Raw genomic sequence first — 24041 nt, forward strand, 5'->3', positions numbered from 1 at the left:
CCATCAAAATGCAATTAAAGTTATATTAACTAACATCTTAAAACAAATATTTGGTGATTGTTAAGATTAAACGTGTGGATTAGAAGAACAATCAAATATTCTTCAAATTATGTTGATTCATATTCCAACAGGAACAAAGAAATGTCATATGTGTTAAGCAATTAATTAAGTTTGAATTGTATTAATTTATGTCCATGAGTTTTTGATTAATTAATTTTTGGTTTTGTGGGAAAAGCCACATCATATCTGGTGGATGATTAACATTGTATGATATTGAAATTGAACTGAACTGGAAATGAAAATAGTGGTGGGCCAATGCTATAATTCAGCTTTTTTAGATCTCAGAGCCAGGAGATACAGTGCATTGGCTCGGTGTAAAAGTAACTTATGTGTATTAATTCTTAAGACTTTGGAGGTTTATAGTACTTTCTGAAATATTTGTGCACCAACTAAAATTCACTGATGTATTTGCTGAGTTTTTAATGTAACCTTACCATTCAAGAGTTCAATAATAAATGTCACTTTCCTATATAGGTTGAACATTAAAGAAGAGTCCCAATTTTCCTAAAACATTTATTTCAATAATTTGTGCACCAATTGACTTATTTTGGATAGTTAATGCATCTGTCAGAAATGGGCAATGACCTAATTGAATATATTACAACTAGACTTCTTTGATCCAGTAGGAACCTGAAGACATTTTAACAGATGACTAAGCAAGGTATCACACATGAATATGATAATCTTACTGTGTAAAACTTTCAGCCAAAAAGAGAAAAAATCATTATAAGGGCAGATTAATTTGTGGGTCTTTGAGGTTCTTAAGAGGATTCTCAAGCACAACATGGAATAATCTGCACACTAGGCTCTTCCTCTCTTCTACTGTCAACCAAAGGACTGTGTGTTCAGCAGCTTGGTGTGTGGCGGCGCCTAACGGCAGCGGCTTGACTGCAGTCCGTCTGTCTTTTTTTTTAAATTTTTGTCCAGTTAGATGTATGTTTTTGGTTTTCATTTTTATTATTTTTTAACTGTGTGTATATATGGGGGGGTGGGAAACTGTTTAATCTCTTCCCTGTATGGGGACCAGACTTTTTCCCTGTCGGGTCTCGGGTGTCGTTGGGCCTAACATCGTGGAGCCGGCGGTGGCCTCCAACCTGAGGGCTCCAGTCGCGGAGCCTGCGGACTCGCCATCGCGGCTCCAACCCGACTTCAGAGCTTCGGAGGCTCCGGCTGCAGGCCCGGTGGACAGGAACATCGGGAGCTCGCAGGTCCCTGGTGGGAGACCGCTTTTCGGAGATCCCGCAATGGCAACTTCTCCCGCCGGAATTGCGAGGTTTAAATGACTCGGAGCGGGGCCTAACATCGCCCAGCGCAGCTTAAATGGCCGCGGAACTTACCATTGCCCGCCAGGGGCTTTAACAGCGTGAGCCCCAGTCGCCCTGATGCTGCAGTTGGACTGCTAGACCACGGGAGAAGAACAAAGGGAAGAGATAAGACTTTTGCATTCCATCACCATGAGGAGGTGTTAGAGATCCACTGTGATGGATGTTTGTGTAAATTGTGTTAAGTGTGTGTCTTGGTTATTTTTTTGCAATGTCATGACTGCAGGAATGAAATTTAGTTCAAACCTTGTCTGTTTGAATGACAATAAAAAGCATTCTATTCTATTCTATTCAATCCAGAGCCCCGAGTGGGGAGGGGGGGATCGTCACAGGGGGGGACCGGTTCCCGAACACAATATTCCATTGCTCCAGGCTGCAGGCTCCAGGGATAGGGAGAGGGCAGAGACAGGGGAGCTTGCTGCCTTTTGGAGCTGGGGTTTCTGATTTGCGGCGTCTTTTTGACAGGAAGAGGGCAGAGACAGGGAGAGGGATGCGGGTGGATGCGGGCTCGCTGGCGGGTGGCTGGTCGGCGCGAGCGAGTGTCGACCAAAGGAGCGGCATTTGAGTCAACGTAATCTTCAGCTATGATCTTTGGTCGGTGAGCGGGCGAGTGAGCGTCGACCAAAGGCCGACGCAGTGTTCAGCTATGGTCTTGGTCTTCAGTTGACAGGGCGACTTTTGAACAACAGGGGGAGGAGGGAGAGGTAGGAGGTGACGTCAGTCACAGCAGCGCGAGCAGATGGCAGGCAGGCAGATCCATTGTGACGTCATCAGCGAAAAAAAACCCAGGCGTTTTGAATTCAAAGTTTGATCGGATTTGTGAACATTTTTATTAATAACTCAAGAAATAAAGCACAAAATTTTAGTGGGGCAGATGTTCTTACATAGAGAGCGGTGTGAGCCAGGGGTGATAGTGGAAGTAGATATAATAATGGCATTTAAAAGACCTTTGAATAGGCACATGATTATGCAAGAAATAGAGGGTATGGATCACGTACAGGAGAATAACTGAACCTGAAATCATATTTGGCATGGACATTGCGGGCCAAAAGATCAGTTAATGTGCTGTACTGTTCTAAGTTCTAGATTCTAATAGATTGCACATTATCTTCATAGCTGGGACGTTAATTGACCCAAACAAATCGACTCAATTTTGGACACAAATACGAACAACTGCAGTCAACCATCAACCTAACAGGTGCTATAAGAGATCTTCTTGAAATCCTTCATAAGAAAGGTAAGAGCTTCTACAGTGAAGGGAATGTATTAGCATGGAGAGAGGATATAGAAACATAGAAAATAGGTGCAGGAGTAGGCCATTCGGCCCTTCGAGCCTGCACCGCCATTCAATATGATCATGGCTGATCATCCAACTCAGTATCCTGTACCTGCCTTCTCTCCATACCTCCTGACCCCTTTAGCCACAAGGGCCACATCTAACTCCCTCTTAAATATAGCCAATGAACAGGCCTCAATTACCTCCTGTGGCAGAGAATTCCAGAGATTCACCACTCTCTGTGTGAAAAATGTTTTCCTCATCTCGGTCCTAAAGGATTTCCCCCTTATCCTTAAACTGTGACCCCTGGTTCTGGACTTCCCCAACATCGGGAACAATCTTCCTGCATCTAGCCTGTCCAACCCCTTAAGAATTTTGTAAGTTTCTATAAGATACCCCATCAATCTTCTAAATTCTAGCGAGTACAAACCGAGTCTATCCAGTCTTTCTTCATATGAAAGTCCTGACATCCCAGGAATCAGTCTGGTGAACCTTCTCTGTACTCCCTCTATGGCAAGAATGTCTTTCCTCAGATTAGGAGACCAAAACTGTACGCAATACTCCAGGTGTGGTCTCACCAAGACCCTGTACAACTGCAGATATGATACCAGAAAGAAAATATACAAACTGGGTTATTTTCAGGCTACCAAACAGCATGGCGATTAGTGCTGCAGCCACAGCTATTTACAACTTGAACAAATTATTTAGATGAAGTGACCAAGCACATTGAATCCAAGTGTGCTGATGATCCAAAGATAGTAAGGAAATAAGTTGTAAAGAGAACACAAAGTGTTTGATAAGTGATATAGATGGACTACGTAAGTGACCGAAAAGATGACAGATGGGTATAATGCAGGAATGGATTTGGTTATCCACTTTGGTAGGAAGAATGTAAAAATTGAAAATCATTATTTAAATGGTGGAGAACTCTGTATGATATTCTGCAAAAAAAACCCCAGAAGGTTAGCATGCAACTGTAACAAAGAGGAAAGCAAATGAAATGTTATGAATTTAATGTTTAGTACATTACTGAAGCACAGCATCACAGAGTGGTCACAGTATGGGAGGATATCATTCAACTCATCAAGACAGTGCTGGCTCTCTGCAGGTCCCACTAATCTCAAACTCCCCATAAATTAAATCCATTTACACACCGTTAGAGACATTGAGCACCTTACCCTCAACTACTAGTTCAATATTTCAACAAATTTACTTCAATAGGTTTTATTCTGGCTACAACATAATTAGAAATGAACTATCTCTACCTCCATTTGCATCTTGTGGGCCTCATCATTTAACCTCTGGATTAATTCTTCGCACTGCTGAATGTGGTCCTTGTTGCTCTGTAGGTCCATTTGACATCCATTCAATCGTTCTGACAGCTGATCAATCATTTCTTCGCGAGTTTCCATTTGGCTGCATTTTTCTTCATATTGACGTTGCAAAGTCACTATATCAGCTTTTAAATTACAAATAGCTTGATTTGCTTCAAATACCTGGAAATATCAATTTTCAGGATTAAATAATCCAAATTCAAAAACATAATTTACTTATGAATTTAAAAATTTAGTTTAGAGACACAGCATGGAAACAGGCCTTTCAGCCGACCAAGTCCACTGATTACCTGTCCACTAGTTCTATGTTATTCCACTTTCGCTTCCTACATACCAGGGACAATTTACAGAAGCCAATTAACCTACAAACCTGCACGTCTTTGTAATGTGGAAGGAAACTGGAGCACCTGAAGAAAACCCACGCAGTCTCAGGAAGAATTTACAAACTCTGCACAGACAGCACCCAAAGTCAGGATTGAACCTGGCCGCTTGATGCTGTGAGGCAAAAGCTCTACTGCTGCACCACTGTACTGCATCATCTTTACATCCTAGTGTCATAGAAGAGTATCCACTCCAGCACCATGAACATTAATTTCCTCTCCACCAGCGCACATACCTGCAACATATACACCTACAAATGCACTGTGATTACTCAACCAGCTCCACCACCAAAACCTCCCAAACATAAAATTCCTGCTACTACGAAGTCCAAGGCTATTAGGTACATGGAGGCACCATCTGGTTGTCCTCTATTCAAACATGGAAACATTTCATTGTTTCTTCATCCTGCCTGGATCTAAATCCTGGAACTCATTACCTAACAGAATGTCACGATGGCTTAAAGACAGTTAGCTATTGCCAATAAATGCTAGCTTTGCCATTGATACCCGTACCTTAAAAAATGAATAATAAAAAACTACAATGCTTCTACATGGTGTGGATATACAACATATCCAGAAACTGTCAACTTGACATAAATGTGGTGCTCTGCACCATAAGATACAAAAAAAAAAAATTTGTATTCATGACTTATCCTTTAGATTAGAGTTCAGATATGGTTCAGTGGAGGATCCTGCAGGCAGCATCACGTGGTTCCCCTAGGAAGTATGTGCTATCCTTGAGAAGTTAAATCGGTATTAAACAGCAAAAGCAGAATGCAATAGACAGAGCAAGAAATCACGCAATTAAACTTTTCACTGTACCTCGGGACACATGACAACACTAAGTTAAACTAACTATGGGGGAACTGAAGGAAGGTGATACTGAAGAAAAATAAATCAGCCATAATCTCATTGAAAGGCACTGTAGGCATGAGAGACTGACTGGTCTTCTTCTACGTCTAGTTCCTATATTCTGTGGTCAGTTCTGTCATATTCAGGTACACGTGATGGTGGACAAATAAAAATCCTATAAAAGGAGAAAACTCCATAAAAAATTCAAGCTTCATAAAGTTCCCAACATCTGGCAAAGCTGGCATCTATGCTGCCGTATGTTACGAAAACTGCCATTTTTTGTCCTGTTCAGTATAAATGTAAATTTGTTTATTATGTCTCCAACATTTATTCTCAGGCACCAGCAACATGATGAAAGATGTCATCCGACTGATCTTAACAATAATCAGCTCAACGCTGCTTAATTCAGGTTTCTGCAAGACCTAGTCAACTCTACTAATCAGCCTGATGATCAAAGAGGAGCCTTTCTAATGCATTTTTATACTTCTGTTAGCATAAGATATATATCCTTTGATTGTCTTTGAGAAAAATCTTACAACTCAATGCCTGCTTTAAAATTTTCCCAAGTTTTTCGCAATAATATGATTGCTTGCTCTATCAAACCAGGCGGCTTCAGTCACCTACATTATCCAGTGGGAATTTACAACAACCAGTACCAAAATCTCAAATAAATGAATCCATGGTATAACGTCCAATGTTGCTCTAATTCTAATTTCAATCTGCTGCAGGAAGCTGGACCTGCAGTCTCATCTGGAATGCCACTGTGCGACATACTGTATGATCTGTTGGATGCTTTACTCTTTCATCAGGCCTGTCATTGATACCTGCACTTTACAGAATATTCATTGGTAGAACCCACCTCCAGTAATGCAGCCTAAAGGGCCTGTCCCACTTACGTGACCTTTACAGGGGACTGCTGGCAACCGTCGTAGGTCGCCAACATTTTCAACATGTTGAAAATTCAGCAGCGACCAGAAAGACGCTACGACTCTTTGGAGACCTCTCACGACCATACAGCCTGTATGGTCGTGAGAGGTCTCCTATAGTCGTGAGAGGTCTCCAAAGAGTCGTAGCGTCTTTCTGGTCGCCACTGAATTTTCAACATGTTGAACATTTCGGCGACCTATGACGGTTGCCGACGGTCGCCTGTAACGGTCGCATAAGTGGGACAAGGCCATTAAGTTTCCTGCCATTCAAGTTCCTCGCTATGTCCAAATAATATGGATAGAATTTCCACTTCAGACATACAGCAATTACAAAGAAAATGTGTTCACTGTCAAAATTAATTATCTGCTCAGACTTCCACTCTAGCACATTTGATAATTGTTGGACACAAGGATTATAAAACAGTGTAACCTGTTTTATAATGTAATTCTTCTTAAATTGAAATTGTCTTGATAAAGTTAAAAATTAGATTATCAGAAAAAAAACAAGCATTACAAAATCATTCTACTCCAACATGTATTTAATTTGATTTTAAATAATTCATACTGCCCAGAATGCCAAATCAAAATCATTGATCGGAACAAAATAAACAGTTTTTAAACATTATGTTCAAAATAAAAGGCACACACATAATTTAGGCAAATATTTGTGATGTACAACTAACTTTTGTCATGCTTCTGGGCTGTGATCAGTAACATGGTCTTAAGAATAAATCCCACTAAATTCAGCCACATTTTGCATGTCTTTTCTATAAAAGCTATAACGTGGAAAAAAGACCCTAAGCATAAACTGAGATTCACTGAAGCAGGGCAGAAGGCTGAACAGAGAGGTCAGAATAGGCATTGTATGGAGAATTAAAGTGGTGTACTTAACTCAAACACGATTGAGAACAAAATAGACGTCTTCTCAATCATCTGGTGTTTTCCCCATTATAGAGGAGGTTTAGAGAACAATGAAAATAGTAGAGTCATAGTGATACAGTGTGGAAACAGGCCCTTTGGCCCAACTTGCCCACACCGGCCAACATGTCCCAGCTATACTAGTCCCACCTGCCTGTGCTTGGTTCATATGCCTCCAAACCTGTCCTATCCATGTACCTGTCTAACTGTTTCAGACCTGATGGGATAGTCGCAGCCTCAACTACCTCTTCTGCCAGCTTGTTCCATTCACCCATCACCTTTTGTGTGAAAAAGTTACCCCTTGGATTCCTATTAAATCTTTTCCCCTTCACCTTGAACCTATGCCTTCTGGTCCTCGATTCCCCTACTCTGGGCAAGAGACACTGTGCATCTACCCGATCAATTCCTCTCATGATTTTGTACACCAATATAAGATCACCCCTCATCCTCCTGTGATCCAAGGAATAGAGATCCAGCCTACTCAACCTCTCCCTATAACTCACACCCTCTAGTCCTGGCAACATCCTCGTAAATCTTTTCTGAACCATTTCAAGCTTGACAATATCTTTCCTCTAACATGGTGCCCAGAACTGAACACAATATTCCAAATGCGGTCTCACCAACATCTTATACAACTGCAACATGACCTCCCAACTTCTATACTCAATACTCTGACTGATGAAGTGCTAAAAGCCTTTTTGACCACCTTATCTACCTGCGACTCGACATTTAAAGAACCATGCACCTGCACTCCTAGATCCCTCTGCTCTACAACACTCCCCAGAGGCCTACCATTTACAGCGTAGGTCCTGCCCTTGTTAGACGTCCCAAAGTGCAACACCTCACATTTCTCTGTATTAAATTCCATCAACCATTCCTCAGCCCACTAGGCCAATCGATCCAGATCCAGCTACAATCTTTCACAACCATCTTCGCTATATGCAAAACCACTCACTTTTGTATCATCAGCAAACTTGCTAATCTTTCCCTGTATGTTCTCATCCAAATCATTGATGTAGATGACAAACAGTAATGGGCCCAGCACCGAACCCTGAGGCACACCACTAGTCACAGTCCTCCAGTCCAAGAAGCAACCTTCCATCCTCACTGAAGAAGGTCTGACGAAGGGTTTCGACCCGAAACGTTGCCTATTTCCTTCGCTCCATAGATGCTGCATTTTCCAGCATCTTTGTCTACCTTCCATCCTCACCCTCTGCTTCCTTCCATGGAGTCAATTTGCTCTCCATTCAGCTATCTCTCCTTGGATCCCATGGGATCTAACCTTCCAGAGCAGCCTACCTTGTCGAATGCCTCACTGAAATCCATGTACAGCTCTGCCCTTATCGACCTTTTTGGTCATGTCTTCAAAAAAATCAATCAGATTTGTGAGACATGACCTCCCATGTACAAAACCATGCTGACTATCCCTAATCAGCCCTTGCCCATCCAAATGTCTGTATAACCTATCCCTCAGAATACTCTCTAGTAACTTTCCAATTACAGCTGAAGCTCACTGGCCTATAGTTCCCAGCATTTTTCCTGCAGCCCTTCTTGAAACGAGGCACAACATTTGCCACCCTTCAGTTTTCCGGCACCTCTCCTGTATTTAAGGACGACTCGTAAATTTCAACCAGGACTCCCGTAATTTCCTCTCTAGTTTCCTGCAATGTCCTCGGATATATCTGATCAGGCCCTGGATATTTGTCTACCTTCATACATGATAGTACCTTCAGTACTTCTTCGACAGTAACACTGACTGCTCTCAAGACACTTCCATTGACTGCCCCAAGTTCCTCCATCCTACTGTGTTTCTCCTTGGTAAATACAGAGGAGAAATACTCATTGGGGACCTTGCCTATCTTCTGTGGCTCCACACAGAGGTGACCTCTTTGATTCCTGAGAGGCCCTACTCTCTCTCCAGTTACCCTTTTCCCCCTTATGTATTTATTAAATCGTTTGGGATTGTCCTTAATGCTACCCACCAGAGCTATCTCCTGGCCCGTTTTTGCCCATCTGATCTCCTTTTTCAGTTTACTCCTTAGTTCCTGAAACTCCACCAGGGATGCACTTGATCCCAGCTGCCTATACCTGTCCCATGCATCCTTTTTGTTTTTGACCAATGCCTCAATTTGCCTCGTCAGCCAAGTTTCCTTACGTTTGCCTGCTTTGCTCTTCACTCTAACGGGGACGTACATATCCCGAGCTTTTGTCAGCACACTTTTAAAAACATCCCACTTGGCTGATGTTCCTTTACACTCAAATAACCTGCTCCAGTCAACTTGAGCGAGACCTTCTCTCATACCCTCAAATTTGACCTTACCCCAGTTGAGCATTTTAATACGTGCACCCTCTCCATCTCGATCCATTACCTTAAACCTAATCGAACTGTGGTCACTGGTCCCAAAAGGCTCCTGCATACACACATCATTAACTTGCCCTTCCCAATTTCTAAATACTAGATCCAGTGTTGCCCTCTCACATGTGGGAGCCTCCAATGAGAAAACTCTCCTGAACACTTTTGAGCAATTGCACCTAATTTAAACCCTTCACACTGATTTTCCCAGTCTGTATTGGGAAAGTTAAAATCCCCAACTACAACATTATTTGACCTGCACCTGTCTGCAATCTCCTGGCACATTTGTTCTTCTAATTCCTGTTGACTATTCGCGGGTCTGTAGTACACCCCCAACAAGGTGATCATCCCTTTCTTGTTCCTCATCTCCACCCATATAGCCTCACTAGACGAACCGTCCGTAATGTCACCTCTGAACACAGCCGTGACATCCTCCTTAACCAACAATGCAACCCCCTCTCCTCTTGTTCCCACACCCCCGTCTCTCCTGAAGTTCCTGTACCCCGGAACATTGAGGTGCCAGTCCTGCCCCTCCCTTAACCAGGTTTCAGTCAAGGCTACAACGTCCCAGTCGCTCGTACCTATCTATGACCTAAGCTCACCTGCCTTACCCGTCAGGCCCCCTGCATTAAATTACGTGCAGTTTAAACCAACTCTCCTTCCTCTCTCTCCACCTTTCACCTGCCTATTCTGTCCACTAACCTTTCCCTCACCAACTTCTAACCTCTCACCTGCCTCTGTCCTGTATGAGACCCCACCCCCTGCCAATAAGGGATGGTGAAAGAGTATGTTTACGGTTCTAAATGAAGGTGAAAGGAAGTGGTAAGAGGACAAATATTACATCCTGAGGACAAGTATTACATCTTCAGCAGTTGGATGGTTCTGGAAACATGTGTTCTAGTGATAGAGGGTTCTATCTTACATCCTTCAGAATGCTGCAAGAGGAAGAAGAAGAGATATTTTCTGCTGGCAACATGTTGGAAGTATTAGTAGGGTTTGAATATGCAACTGCTGGATTAGTAGATGAGGACATTCATATAATTAATGTAATTTAGCAACAAACAGAGTAGTTAAACATAATAATATACCTGACGATTTGATTTTTCTTCGAGATTTCTCACATGATTCTCTAGGTCATGTATTCTATCAGTGCTAGCTTGATATTTCTGTTTGTATAGATCTGCTGTAGATTCAGAAACAATTGCCTGATTGTGACTTTCTGTAACTTTATTCTGCAGATAGTCAATTTGCTCTTTTAAATGCATCTGCTCATATTTCTGTTTTTGGATGGTGTCTTCATGCTTTTCAACCTGTAAAGAAAATAGTTTATTTTATTTACGGCAATTGTGATTTCCTTTGGCTAGTGATGGAGCTGTTTAGCGTTCTTGAAGAGGTCAGATTGGTAGAGGACTTTTGCAGATACAACACAGAACAGGGCGACACAGTGGCGCAGCGGTAGATTTGCTGTCTTACAGTGGCAGAGACCTGGGTACAATCCTGACTGTGGGTGCAGTCTTATGGAGCTTGTATGCTCTCCCTGTGATCACATGGTTTTCTCTGGATTCTCCCCACAGCCCAGAGATGTGCAGCTTTGGAGGTTAATTGGCCTCTTGTGTGTAGGTTCAGACTAGTGTACGTGTGTTCGCTGGTCAGCGTGAACTCGGTCGGTGGGCCAAAGAGCCTGTTTCCACGCTGTATCATTAAATCAAAAACGAATCTAAATCTAAAACAACACAGCCCTTTGGTCCACCATGTCTGTGCCAAACATGGGTGAAATTGTTGAGTGGTGATGGTGTACAAAATGGAGAGGTTGTGAAGCTTCAGTGCGTTTGAGTGAGATAGGATTTGCTAATGCATTCCAGTGACATTTATCATGTGTAACTTTCCATTCACATCTTCGGTGCTTCACTCCAGGCCTTCACCTTGTCAGCAACTTCCTCTCACAACTGTTCCATTGTTGTTTCCTCAGCACTAGTGCGCTGAAAACCTTTCTCCTGCAGGCTATTATGTTGATCGGCATTTGAAAATTAGATTGCCCTTTCTCATCTATGTTCTGCCACAGCTTCCACCATGCATTAAAAATTCCAAGAGTAACCTCCACCATTGAAAGTGGGCATTTCGGATTCCCTGTAATTCTGCATTTAATTAAGTTCAAAAGATGATACAATTAATAAAATTAGATCCAGTGGATAAATGCAAAGACAAATAACAGCATAGTCTAGTGCTTCTTGGCTGTTCTAATCATGACAATGAGATGGGAAGCACAAATTGTGTATGCAGCATGGAGTGAGTACTGGTTAATCGGCATCACAATCCCAGTGCATGTTTTCCAGACCGATTCAATCAGCTCCTGCAGATTCATTCCAAAATCAAAAGACAGAAATTACAGATCTGTTGTTGACTTTAGCAATTGAAACTTTAAATATGTACCAGCTATTTGTCTAATAATTATGACAATATTAGATGCTGCTTTGAAGAAAATTAATTTAAACATACCTAATATATTGATTCAATAGTATCTGCTTCAAAGACAAAAAAACGTAAATATAAAAAAGTGTCAAGAACCAGCTTCACTGGGTATTCTACGTGCCTTCAAAAAATGGATTTTCATTTCACAAATAATGCTAATTGTTAAAATTTGCCAACTCATAACATCATAAGTGATAGTAGTAGAATTAGGCCATTCGGCCCATGAAGTGTACTCTGCCGTTCAATCATGGCTGAGCCATCTCTCCTAGTATAGTGGATAAGGGAGAACAAGTGGCTGTGTTATATCTGGACTTCCAGAAGGCTTTCGACATGGTCCCACATAAGAGATTAGTATACAAACTTAAAGCACACACGGTATTGGGGGTTCAGTATTGATGTGGATAGAGAACTGGCTGGCAGACAGGAAGCAAAGAGTAGGAGTAAACGGGTCCTTTTCAGAATGGCAGGCAGTGACTAGTGGGGTACCGCAAGGCTCAGTGCTGGGACCCCAGCTATTTACAATATATATTAATGATCTGGATGAGGGAATTGAATGCAACATCTCCAAGTTTGCGGATGACACGAAGCTGGGGGGCACTGTTAGCTGTGAGGAGGATGCTAGGAGGCTGCAAGGTGACTTGGATAGGTTGGGTGAGTGGGCAAATGCATGGCAGATGCAGTATAATGTGGATAAATGTGAGGTTATCCACTTTGGTGGCAAAAACAGGAAAGTAGACTATTATCTGAATGGTGGCCGATTAGGAAAAGGGGAGATGCAACGAGACCTGGGTGTCATGGTACACCTGTCATTGAAAGTAGGAATGCAGGTGCAGCAGGCAGTGAAGAAAGCAAATGGTATGTTAGCATTCATAGCAAAGGGATTTGAGTATAAGAGCAGGGAGGTTCTACTGCAGTTGTACAGGGTCTTGGTGAGACCACACCTGGAGTATTGCGTACAGTTTTGGTCTCCTAATCTGAGTAAAGACATTCTTGCCATAGAGGGAGTACAGAGAAGGTTCACCAGACTGATTCCTGGGATGGCAGGACTTTCATATGAAGAAAGACTGGATAGACTCGGTTTGTACACGCTAGAATTTAGAAGATTGAGTGGGGATCTTATAGAAACTTACAAAATTCTTAAGGGGTTGGACAGGCTAGATGCAGGAAGATTATTCCCGATGTTGGGGAAGTTCAGAACTAGGGGTCACAGTTTAAGGATAAGAGGGAAGTCTTTTAGGACCGAGATGAGAAAATCATTTTTTACACAGAGAGTGGTGAATCTGTGGAATTCTCTGCCACAGAAGGTAGTTGAGGCCAGTTCATTGGCTATATTTAAGAGGGAGTTAGATGTGGCCCTTGTGGCTGATGGGATCAGGGGGTATGGAGAGAAGGCAGGGATGGGATACTGAGTTGGATGATCAGCTATGATCATATCGAATGGTGGTGCAGGCTCGAAGGGCCGAGTAGCCTACTCCTGCACCTATTTTCTATGTTTCTATGACATTGAATCTGTTATATTTGAAAAATGTCAATAGAGAAAGATTTAAGCAAAGGTTAACATTCCAATTACTTACTAATCTTGTGGTTTCATGTTGAAGATGCAGTTGTTTTTCCAAATCTTCTTTGAGGTTTATTCCAATAGTTTTGTACTCTTGCATTTTGCAAACAGCATCCTGAAACTCAGCAATTGTTGCATCTAAAGAATCTTGCAGCAAAGTGTTTTTCTGTGACCACCGTTGGAAGTCAACATTGTATGTTTGCTCTGTGACATCCAAATCATTGTGCAATTTTATCATTTTCTTTTTTATTGTTTGGATCTATAATTAAAACATAAATTCTTTACCGAATTGATAATTCTATGTAGTATAAGATTCTACAATTTAAACAACTAAGCAACTATAAGAGGCTCTCACCAGGGTCTCCTCTATATCCCACAACTCTGCTCTCACTCCCCATCCCCTCACTCATAACAAGGGCAGTCCCCCTTGTCCTCACCTTCCATCCAACCAGCCGTCACATACAACAGATAATCCTCCGACACCTTCGCCACCTCCAACGGGATCCCACCACTGGCCACATCTTCCCATCTCCTCCCCTTTCTGCTTTCCGCAGAGACCGCTCCCTCCATAACTCCCTGGTCAATTCGTCCCTTCCCACCCAAACCACCCCCTCCCCTGGTACTTTCCCTTACAACCGCAGGAAATGCTACACTTGTCGCTTTACCTCCCCCCTTGACTCCATCCAAGGACCTAAACCGTCTTTCCAGGTGCATCAGAGGCTCACCTGCACCTCCTCCAACCTCATCTATTGCACCCGCTGCTCTGGGTGTCAGCTGCTCTACATCGGTGAGACCAAGTGTAGGCTTGGCGATCGCTTAGTCCAACACCTTCGCTCAGTTCGCAATAACCAACCTGATCTCCCGGTGGCTCAGCACTTCAACTCCCCCTCCCATTCCGAATCCGACCTTTCTGTCCTGGACCTCCTCCATGACCTAAGTGAGTCGCACCGTAAATTGGAGGAGCAGCACCTCATATTTCGCTTGGGTAGTTTACACCACAACTGTATGAACATTGACTTCTCCAATTTCAGGTAGTCCTTGCTTTCTCCCGCCTTCCTCGCCCCTGCCCAGCTCTCCCACAGCCTACTGTCTCCGCCTTTTCCTTTCTTCTTCCCGCCCCCACCACCCCCACATCAGTCTGAAGAAGGGTCTCGACCCGAAACGTCACCATTTCCTTCGCTCCATAGATGCTGCCACACCCGCTGAGTTTCTCCAGCATTTTCATCTATCTTTGATTTTACTTCGGAGTCACGTGAGTGACTACGTGAAGAAGGGCCTTCCGTCTGCGTGCGCGCATTTACGTCTGAACGCAACGCGCGCGACGGACTGGCAGAGGCACTGTGTCCTCCTAGCCCATCGGGATGGGCAGGTAAGGAAAGTTGAACTACTTACCTGCGTTCTTTTGGGCTTGAAGCTTTTTGTAGTTTCAGGGCCCAGATGTCGAGGAGACGGTCCGCGGGGAAGTCGGCTGCCGAAGACCACAGCATTTCCAGTAGCGGGCGACGGTCTTGTTTCCCGACATTTAGCGCCGGCAGCTGATCCGGCAGGAGACTTGTTGCAGGAGGAGGAGCTCCGTTGGTGGTCCCGGCGGGATGTAAATCCACCCGCAAGTCAAACAAACCTGTTGACTCAGATGAGTCCGGGGAAAAGGGAACCCTCCCTCAATGGAGAGCATCTGAGGACGACTCTCCCACATAGAGCAACTTTTTGGAGAAGTTGCTCCAACAATGACCTGCTCCAAAGGAGGGAGCTGTGTCAGCCCGGGGCCTACAGCAGGCAGTACCGGGAGCCTCGCACATGGAGCAGCTCAATGTCTTCCCCATTGGAGGGGGAAGCACATATGGAAGAAACCACTCTGAATCAGAGTACAAAAGCAGGGGGAGGGGAAACCTTCCCAGGGACAAGCAGAAGAAAGGAAGTAAGTAAGTAACTTTTACTGATATAGCACTGTTTAAGTTAACTCGCATTGACACCAAAGTGCTTTACATAAAATGAATAATAAGCACAAAAGAAAATAAGTACTTCTGCAATCATCCAGGTTCCACTGGGTGCTTCCCTGGATAGAGATCTAGTAATTGTCTCCTGCTCTGAGGAGAGGAGCATTCACGGTCAGTTTCAGTCTGACCCAAAGCAAGAATCTCATTTAGGTCCGCTGGAGGGGCCATGTCAGCGCAGGTATCCTCAGGGGCCTGCGGCAGCACCTGTTTTCAGGGCTGCCTACAAATCTCACTCTCAGTGGAGGGGAGTGTGAGTGATCAGTAGGTAACTGATCTCGAATTTAAAGTATGAACATACTGAAGCACATGCATATGGCCTCAAAAGCAGCAGTTGGCAGAATATCCACATGCTACAAATGCCGGCAAGGGAACAGCGCTATCAGGGTGACTTTGGAGAAACCAGCCGCCGAATCCTCTCTTCAGGTAAGACCAGAAGAAGGAAGCAAAAGCTGTCGGACCAATCAAGGTACCAACGACAAGCAAAACTTCATCAGTAGGCGACAACACACCCCACACCTCCATAGGTGGTAAGCGGTTCACTGAAGCTGGTGGTAGCTTGAAAGCTGGGCACGGGAATATGATCAGAGTCGTCTTTCAAGGCAGACTCAGAATTATGGCCAGAATTGTCCTACAAGGCATGCTCAGTATGATGAGGTTTTCAGACCAAGACCCAAGCAGAGGTCAGGAGAAACATGGAATCCACACTCCCTACCAGTCCTACTCCCAATCAAGGAGAGAAAAGGAACCCGCATCAGGGGCCATTGGGCTTACCACAAGACCACGGGTAGCCATGGAGGTAGGTGGGTCTGGGTTTACTGAAACAAGGGATTGTGGACCAGTCACATGTTGGTAATTTTACTCTTGTGTTTTTGTTCAAAATGACAATAACATGAATTTCAGATCTGGTTTTAAAAAACAGATAATAACATGTGATTATTTTTACTGCACAACATACATAGGTTCCAAGCAGACTTGGAACTCGGACCGGAGTTGTCTTCAAGGCAGGCCCAGTATTTTGGGCAGGATTGCCTTCCAGGACAGGTGACAGATGGAGGATGTCACTTCATCCAGGTTTAAATCATTTGTGCAGTACAGACTTTCAGAACAGCAATTTTTTGTTACGGTCTAACAACTGTTTTATAGGAGCTTCCTATAAAGTGGCCACATGGCATGCATCGACCTCAAAGATGCATACTATTCGGTGTCTATTCACTAAGAACAGGAGATATTTGAAGTTTAACTGGATGGCATGGCTCTGCCAAATGGGTTGACATCAGCTCCTAGACTATTGACTAAACTACGGAAACCAATTCTGGGTCTACAAAGGTCTCAGAACCACATAGTAATGGCATATTTGGAGGACCTTTTCATTTTGGAGTCACCAAGAATTGGCAGAAGCATCAGACAAAGCAAAGCAAAAACCTGTTTGAAAGAATTGGTTACCTCATCCATCCAGTTAAATCAAAATTGACACCTACAAGGGTAATTGATTACCTAGAATTTACTATCAAAAACAGTAAATATGTTGGTGACTTTGCCTAGGGGCAAACAACAATATTTAATTAAGCCTGCTATGACCTGATAGTCAAATACTAGCCATCTATCAGGCAAACAGCGAGTGTATTTGGCAAATAGTAGCTGCATTCCCAGCAGTACGTCACGGGCCTTTGCATTGCCAGAATTTACAGCGAGCAAAGGAACGAACACTCAGATTACATGCAGGCCAAATTGGCAAACTATGGATTGCCAGCAGAGGCCATTGTTGAATAACTATGGTGGATAATGAACGTGAGACAGCTCAAGGGAAATTTTGCTCGAAAACCATCGAGGGTGCTTCAGACCTATGCAAGCGGCTAAGGATGGGGAGCCACCAACACAGTCTAGAGCTGGGGGGCAGATGGAATGAGCAGGAGTCTGTAATTCCCCAACACAATATGGACTCAAGGTTTTCTGTAGCAATATGCAACCAGCTTGTTCAAATTCAGATTGATAACACCACTGCGGTGGCATATATCCATTAACAAGGGTGGTGTAAAATCTGTATCTTACGACAGATTGTCGAACCTCATTTGGCACTGGTGTATCGAGAGGAATATTTGGGTAACAGCGGTCTATCTACAAGGTAGATATAACACGGTGACAGATGCTGGATCACGAATGTTTAATAACAACACAGACTGGATGTTGAATCAGACAGTATTTAACAAAATAACTACACGATTTGGCATATAAGATATTGATCTGTTTGCATCTAGACTAAACCATCAGTTACCCAGATATGTGTCCTACGAGCTGGATCCAGGAGCAAAGGCAGTGGATTCTTTTTCCCTCAATTGGGGAGGAATGTTTATGTATGCTTTCCGCCAATTTGTCTTACAAACCGATGCTTGACCAAAATCAAGCAAGACTAAGCCACAGGCATATTGGTAGTGCCAGATTGGCCTACTCAAGCATGGTCCCCAAAATTATTTTGGGGAACTATGGTCCAGCCAGTTATGGCTGTACCCAAGAGCAGGGACCTCCTAGTGAACCCAGTTACAGGGAGTAATCATCCACTACATGAACGTATTAACTTGTTGGTCTGCAGATTCTGAGGAGGCCATTTCAAGGCATAGGACTGTCCGAACACAGTTCGGATAACGGATGTCTTGGAGTTCCTATCAACTCTGTACTATAACTATAAACAAAGTTATAGTGCAATCTATAGTGCCAGAGGCGCACTCTCCTCCTATCTGATACAGGAAGCAGGGCACGGGTCGATAGGAACGCACCCCTTTACAACAAAATTCATGAAGGGAATTTACAATTTAATACCTCCAAGGCCAAGGTACACGGGCACATGGGATGTGAGCGTGGTACTAACCCTACTTTGACAGTGGGCACCGCCTATAACTAACCCTGAAGGTGGTATGCTGACAAAGAGTCCAGACACTTCTAAAGCAACGGTTGGACTACGTGACCACCAATATGAACAACATAACATTCGTAATCAGGAACCTGATAAAACAGAGCAGGCCAGGAATGCCAGGGATGGAGATCCAGTTCTTGGCATATCCAGAGGACCAACGGTTATGTGTGTGGTATTAATGATCTGGATGAGGGAATTGAAGCAATATCTCCAAGTTTGCGGATGACACTAAGCTGGGGGGCAGTGTTAGCTGTGAGGAGGATGCTAGGAGACTGCAAGGTGACTTGGATAGGCTGGGTGAGTGGGCAAATGTTTGGCAGATGCAGTATAATGTGGATAAATGTGAGGTTATCCATTTTGGTGGCAAAAACAGGAAAGCAGACTATTATCTAAATGGTGGCCGACTAGGAAAAGGGGAGATGCAGCGAGACCTGGGTGTCATGGTACACCAGTCATTGAAAGTAGGCATGCAGGTGCAGCAGGCAGTGAAGAAAGCGAATGGTATGTTAGCTTTCATAGCAAAAGGATTTGAGTATAGGAGCAGGGACGTTCTACTGCAGTTGTACAGGCTCTTGGTGAGACCACACCTGGAGTATTGCGTACAGTTTTGGTCTCCAAATCTGAGGAAGGACATTATTGCCATAGAGGGAGTGCAGAGAAGGTTCACCAGACTGATTCCTGGGATGTCAGGACTGTCTTATGAAGAAAGACTGGATAGACTTGGTTTATACTCTCTAGAATTTAGGAGATTGAGAGGGGATCTTATAGAAACTTACAAAATTCTTAAGGGGTTGGACAGGCTAGATGCAGGAAGATTGCTCCCGATGTTGGGGAAGTCCAGGACAAGGGGTCACAGCTTAAGGATAAGGGGGAAATCCTTTAAAACCGAGATGAGAAGAACTTTTTTCACACAGAGAGTGGTGAATCTCTGGAACTCCCTGCCACAGAGGGTAGTCGAGGCCAGTTCATTGGCTATATTTAAGAGGGAGTTAGATGTGGCCCTTGTGGCTAAGGGGATCAGAGGGTATGGAGAGAAGGCAGGTACGGGATACTGAGTTGGATGATCGGCCATGATCATATTGAATGGCGGTGCCGGCTCGAAGGGCCGAATGGCCTACTCCTGCACCTAATTTCTATGTTTCTATGTCTATGTTTCTATACTAACACCACTATCTGAGAGTTACGGAGAACCTCAGAGGCTCAGAACAATCGGTCCTCATCAGCCATAAAAAACCACACCAGAAGGTGTCAACTCAAACCATCTCCAGATGGTCAAAGGAGGTAATGGCGGTAGCAGGAGTGAACATTTATATGGTTAAATCTCACTCCACCAGGGCTGCATCTACGTCGGCAGCAAGAGCTATGGACGTGCCCCTTGACGACATCCTAGTGGATGCAGGATGGACGAATGAAATAACGGTCCACCGGTTTTATAACAAACCCATAACCGGACTGAGGGTGTTTGCATGTCCATTTTAAGTTCTGTCCATTAGTTCCCCCCCAAGGTTGGGAGGGGTAACTATTTTTTAAAACTTTTCTTTCATTTAAAGCATCAGTGTCTTTACTTAACTACGTAATGTCTGAATGCTTTAATGATTACATGCATCCATGGTCAATCCATTCAGTTTGTGACGCCTGGATTCGTAACCGGCGTAAAATCACAGAACTTTGAAATCTTCACGTAGTCACTCACGTGACACCGAAGTAAAATAGTAAGATTAAACGAGAACTTACCAGTTTGAAGTTTGATCTTCATTTTATGAGGAGTTACGATGAGCGATTACGTGCCCACCGCTCCCACCCTCATACTATCAAGGTCATATGGAAGTTCTAGTTTCTTCACAATCTTACTATTCTCAGGTCTTCTTTTTATCTGTGATTTAACACAGCTGGTTTGAAGATTGACGCGCACGCAGACGGATGGCCCTTCTTCACGTAATCGCTCATTGTAACTCCTCATAAAATCAAGTTCAAACTTCAAACTGGTAAGTTCTCGTTTAATCTTACTATTTTTCCAGCATCTGAATTTCCTTCTTAAACATAAATTCAGTTGGCATCACTTCCAAGCTCCAGTTAGCATTTAGTTTAAAAGATGAAAATCTGTTCCTTCAAATGTTATATTACTAAAAGTCTGATCTTGACCGGTTTTGGCCCACTGTGCTGTGATTTCCGAGAGAACGCCGCCACCTACGGCCGTCATTTTTGGCCACCTCGCTCAGAGCCCACGTCTGCCTTCCTGGACCAGAGTATTTTTTCCATCGATGAAAAATCAGAGAGATATTAATGGGTTTTTTTAAATCACCATTCTCTCTGCTGCCCCTGCTGGAGGGAGGGGGAGTGTGCCTCACTCAGTCTCTGCAAGATGGAGGTCACTCTGAGCTCTGAGTAACACTGAACAAATGTCTACTCAACTGTGAGTACCCTTAATGTGGTTTGAAAATGAAAATATGGTTAGTTTGAAGTAAAAAAGCTCTGCCTACAAATGGTTGTTTGGGTTGAAGTAAAAAGGCACTCTCTCTCTCCCCCCTCCCCCCCCCCTCTCCTCTCCCCCCCCCCCCTCTCCTCTCCTCTCCCCCCCCCCTCTCCTCTCCTCTCCCCCCCCCCTCCTCTCCCCCCCTCTCCTCTCCCCCCCTCTCCCCTGTCCTCTCCCCCCTCTCCTCTCTCCCCCTCCTCTCCCCCCTCTCCTCTCCTCTCCCCCTCCCCCCCTCTCTCTCTCTCCCCTCTTTTTCTCCCCTCCATCCCCTCCCCCACCGTCCCTCCCCTAAACCCCTCTCCCCTCCACACACCCCTACCCTTCCCTCCACCTCTCCCCCTCCCCTCACCCCTCTCAGCACACCCTCTCTCTCTCTCCCCCTCTCTCAGAACCCCCTCTCTCTCCCCTTCTCCTCTCCCTCTCTCCTCCCCCCCTCTCTCTCCCCTCCCCCACCCTCCCCCCTCCCCTAAACCCCCTCCCATCCACACCCCTTACCCTCTTCCCTCCACCCCCTCCCTGCTCCCCACCTATCCCCCTCACCCCCCTCTCAGCACATCCTCACCCTCACCCTCTCTCTCTCCTCCCCTCCTCCCCCACCTTTCCCCCCTCACCCACCCTCCCTCTTCTCCTCCCCTCCACCCCCTCTCCCTCTTGCCCCTCTCTCTGTGTCTCTGTCTCTCTCTCTGTCTCTGCCCCTTCTCTCTCTGCCCTCACTCTCTACCCCCCCCCCTCTAGGTCCCTATCAAGGGGGGTAATTAGCGTGAGTGCGGGGGGGGGGGATAGTTAGTGTGTGTGACGCTGCATGCTGTCTCCCTCCCCCACAACTGCACGTTGGGGGTACAGACCCAACGGGTCTGCACTTGGTCTAGTATTTCCTAGATACTGATAGTGTGTGCAAGTTGACATCAGCTTAGGCGAAGATTAGAGTTACCTATTGTTTCTATGTTCAATAGCCAACCAATATCAACAGTCAAGGCTCACAACACAATAATAGCACTGAAAGGCATCTGTGTGCTACATTATGTCCTCAAGCAAATGGTAGAATAGTGATAGAAAGTATGTCAATGCAGAGTCCATGGCACATTTCAGAAGACATTGTCAACTGTTATCAAAGTGACTTTTCATAGAAAGATTTCAATATTATAAAATGTTCTACTAAAATATTAAAATATACAATCTCAATTACATTGGGTAATCAAATTTGAGAGTCCTACTCTGCCTTCTGCTAATGTACACAAAAATGCTGGAGAAACTTAGCGGGTGCAGCAGCATCTGTGGAGCGAAGGAAATAGGCAACGTTTCGGGCCGAAACCCTACATACCTCACTGCCTTCTACTAACCTCTTCCAGGAGCATTTTTCGTTCATGTTCAAATTCCTGAATAGATGTTCCAGCCATATTCAGCTGGTCTTGTTGTACATTTTTAATGTTCCTTAGTTTGCATGTTTCTTGCTGCAGATCTTTTAATTCTTTATTAAGTCTGCTGACCTCAGCTCTTTCATCGCCAATCTGTTTATTAAAATAAACAATTTATGTGACTTACATTGCATTACATTTTTGTCCTTGTCAGCTGGAGGATGGATTGCTTTAAAATCTGTGAGTGCACTTCTGTACAAACCAATGCAAAGCAAAGATTAATTCAATAAATGACACTGTCCATTCTGAAACTGGTATAGACATACCTAGAAATTCCCGATTTTACGATTTATTTATGCAATTTACCAGTAACCTGGGACTTTAGGGCACTGCTGGTGGAATGATCTCAGCAATTTTGCAGAGAAGCACATGAGCACTCACTATTTCTATCGTATATGCAACTGTATGAAGGCTACATTGATAGAAACATAGAAATTAGGTGCAGGAGTAGGCCATTCGGCCCTTCGAGCCTGCACCGCCATTCAATATGATCATGGCTGATCATCCAACTCAGTATCCCGTACCTGCCTTCTCTCCATACCCTCTGATCCCCTTAGCCACAAGGGCCACATCTAACTCCCTCTTAAATATAGCCAATGAACTGGCCTCGACTACCCTCTGTGGCAGGGAGTTCCAGAGCTTCACCACTCTCTGTGTGAAAAAAGTTCTTCTCATCTCGGTTTTAAAGGATTTCCCCCTTATCCTTAAGCTGTGACCCCTTGTCCTGGACTTCCCTAACATCGGGAGCAATCTTCCTGCATCTAGCCTGTCCAACCCCTTAAGAATTTTGTAAGTTTCTATAAGATCCCCTCTCAATCTCCTAAATTCTAGAGAGTATAAACCAAGTCTATCCAGTCTTTCTTCATAAGACAGTCCTGACATCCCAGGAATCAGTCTGGTGAACCTTCTCTGCACTCCCTCTATGGCAATAATGTCCTTCCTCAGATTTGGAGACCAAAACTGTACGCAATACTCCAGGTGTGGTCTCACCAAGACCCTGTACAACTGCAGTAGAACCTCCCTGCTCCTATACTCAAATCCTTTTGCTATGAAAGCTAACATACCATTCGCTTTCTTCACTGCCTGCTGCACCTGCATGCCCACTTTCAATGACTGGTGTACCATGACACCCAGGTCTCAGCTGCATCTCCCCTTTTCCTAATCGGCCACCATTTAGATAATAGTCTGCTTTCCTGTTTTTGCCACCAAAATGGATAACCTCACATTTATCCACATTATACTGCATCTGCCAAACATTAGCCCACTCACCCAGCCTATCCAAGTCACCTTGCAGTCTCCTAGCATCCTCCTCACAGCTAACACTGCCCCCCAGCTTAGTGTCATCCGCAAACTTGGAGATATTGCCTTCAATTCCCTCATCCAGATCATTAATATATATTGTAAATAGCTGGGGTCCCAGCACTGAGCCTTGCGGTACCCCACTAGTCACTGCCTGCCATTGTGAAAAGGACCCGTTTACTCCTACTCTTTGCTTCCTGTTTGCCAGCCAGTTCTCTATCCACATCAATACTGAACCCCCAATGCCGTGTGCTTTAAGTTTGTAAACTAATCTCTTATGTGGGACCTTGTCGAAAGCCTTCTGGAAGTTCAGATACACCACATCCACTGGTTCTCCCCTATCCACGCTACTAGTTACATCCTCGAAAAATTCTATAAGATTCGTCAGACATGATTTACCTTTTGTAAATCCATGCTGACTTTGTCCAATGATTTCACCACTTTCCAAATGTGCTGCTATCCCACCTTTAATAACTGACTCTAGCAGTTTCCCCACTACCG

The 24041-nt window shown here is 44.3% G+C and overlaps 1 protein-coding gene across 1 annotated transcript in view; it reads right to left on the bottom strand.

Moving 5' to 3' along the window:
- The window catches only part of LOC116972561 (paramyosin-like), a 407834-nt gene that overhangs the window by 170962 nt on the left and 212831 nt on the right, over positions 1 to 24041 (bottom strand). Inside the window, exons 12-15 of the mRNA XM_033020381.1 lie at positions 22167 to 22334; positions 13465 to 13707; positions 10510 to 10731; positions 3924 to 4154 (exon numbers count right to left, since the gene is read on the bottom strand). Coding sequence (XP_032876272.1) covers positions 3924 to 4154; positions 10510 to 10731; positions 13465 to 13707; positions 22167 to 22334 — 864 coding nt within the window. The remainder of the gene's footprint in view (positions 1 to 3923; positions 4155 to 10509; positions 10732 to 13464; positions 13708 to 22166; positions 22335 to 24041) is intronic.

This window comes from Amblyraja radiata, chromosome 4, assembly GCF_010909765.2.
Source record: "Amblyraja radiata isolate CabotCenter1 chromosome 4, sAmbRad1.1.pri, whole genome shotgun sequence".
Taxonomy (NCBI): domain Eukaryota; kingdom Metazoa; phylum Chordata; class Chondrichthyes; order Rajiformes; family Rajidae; genus Amblyraja; species Amblyraja radiata.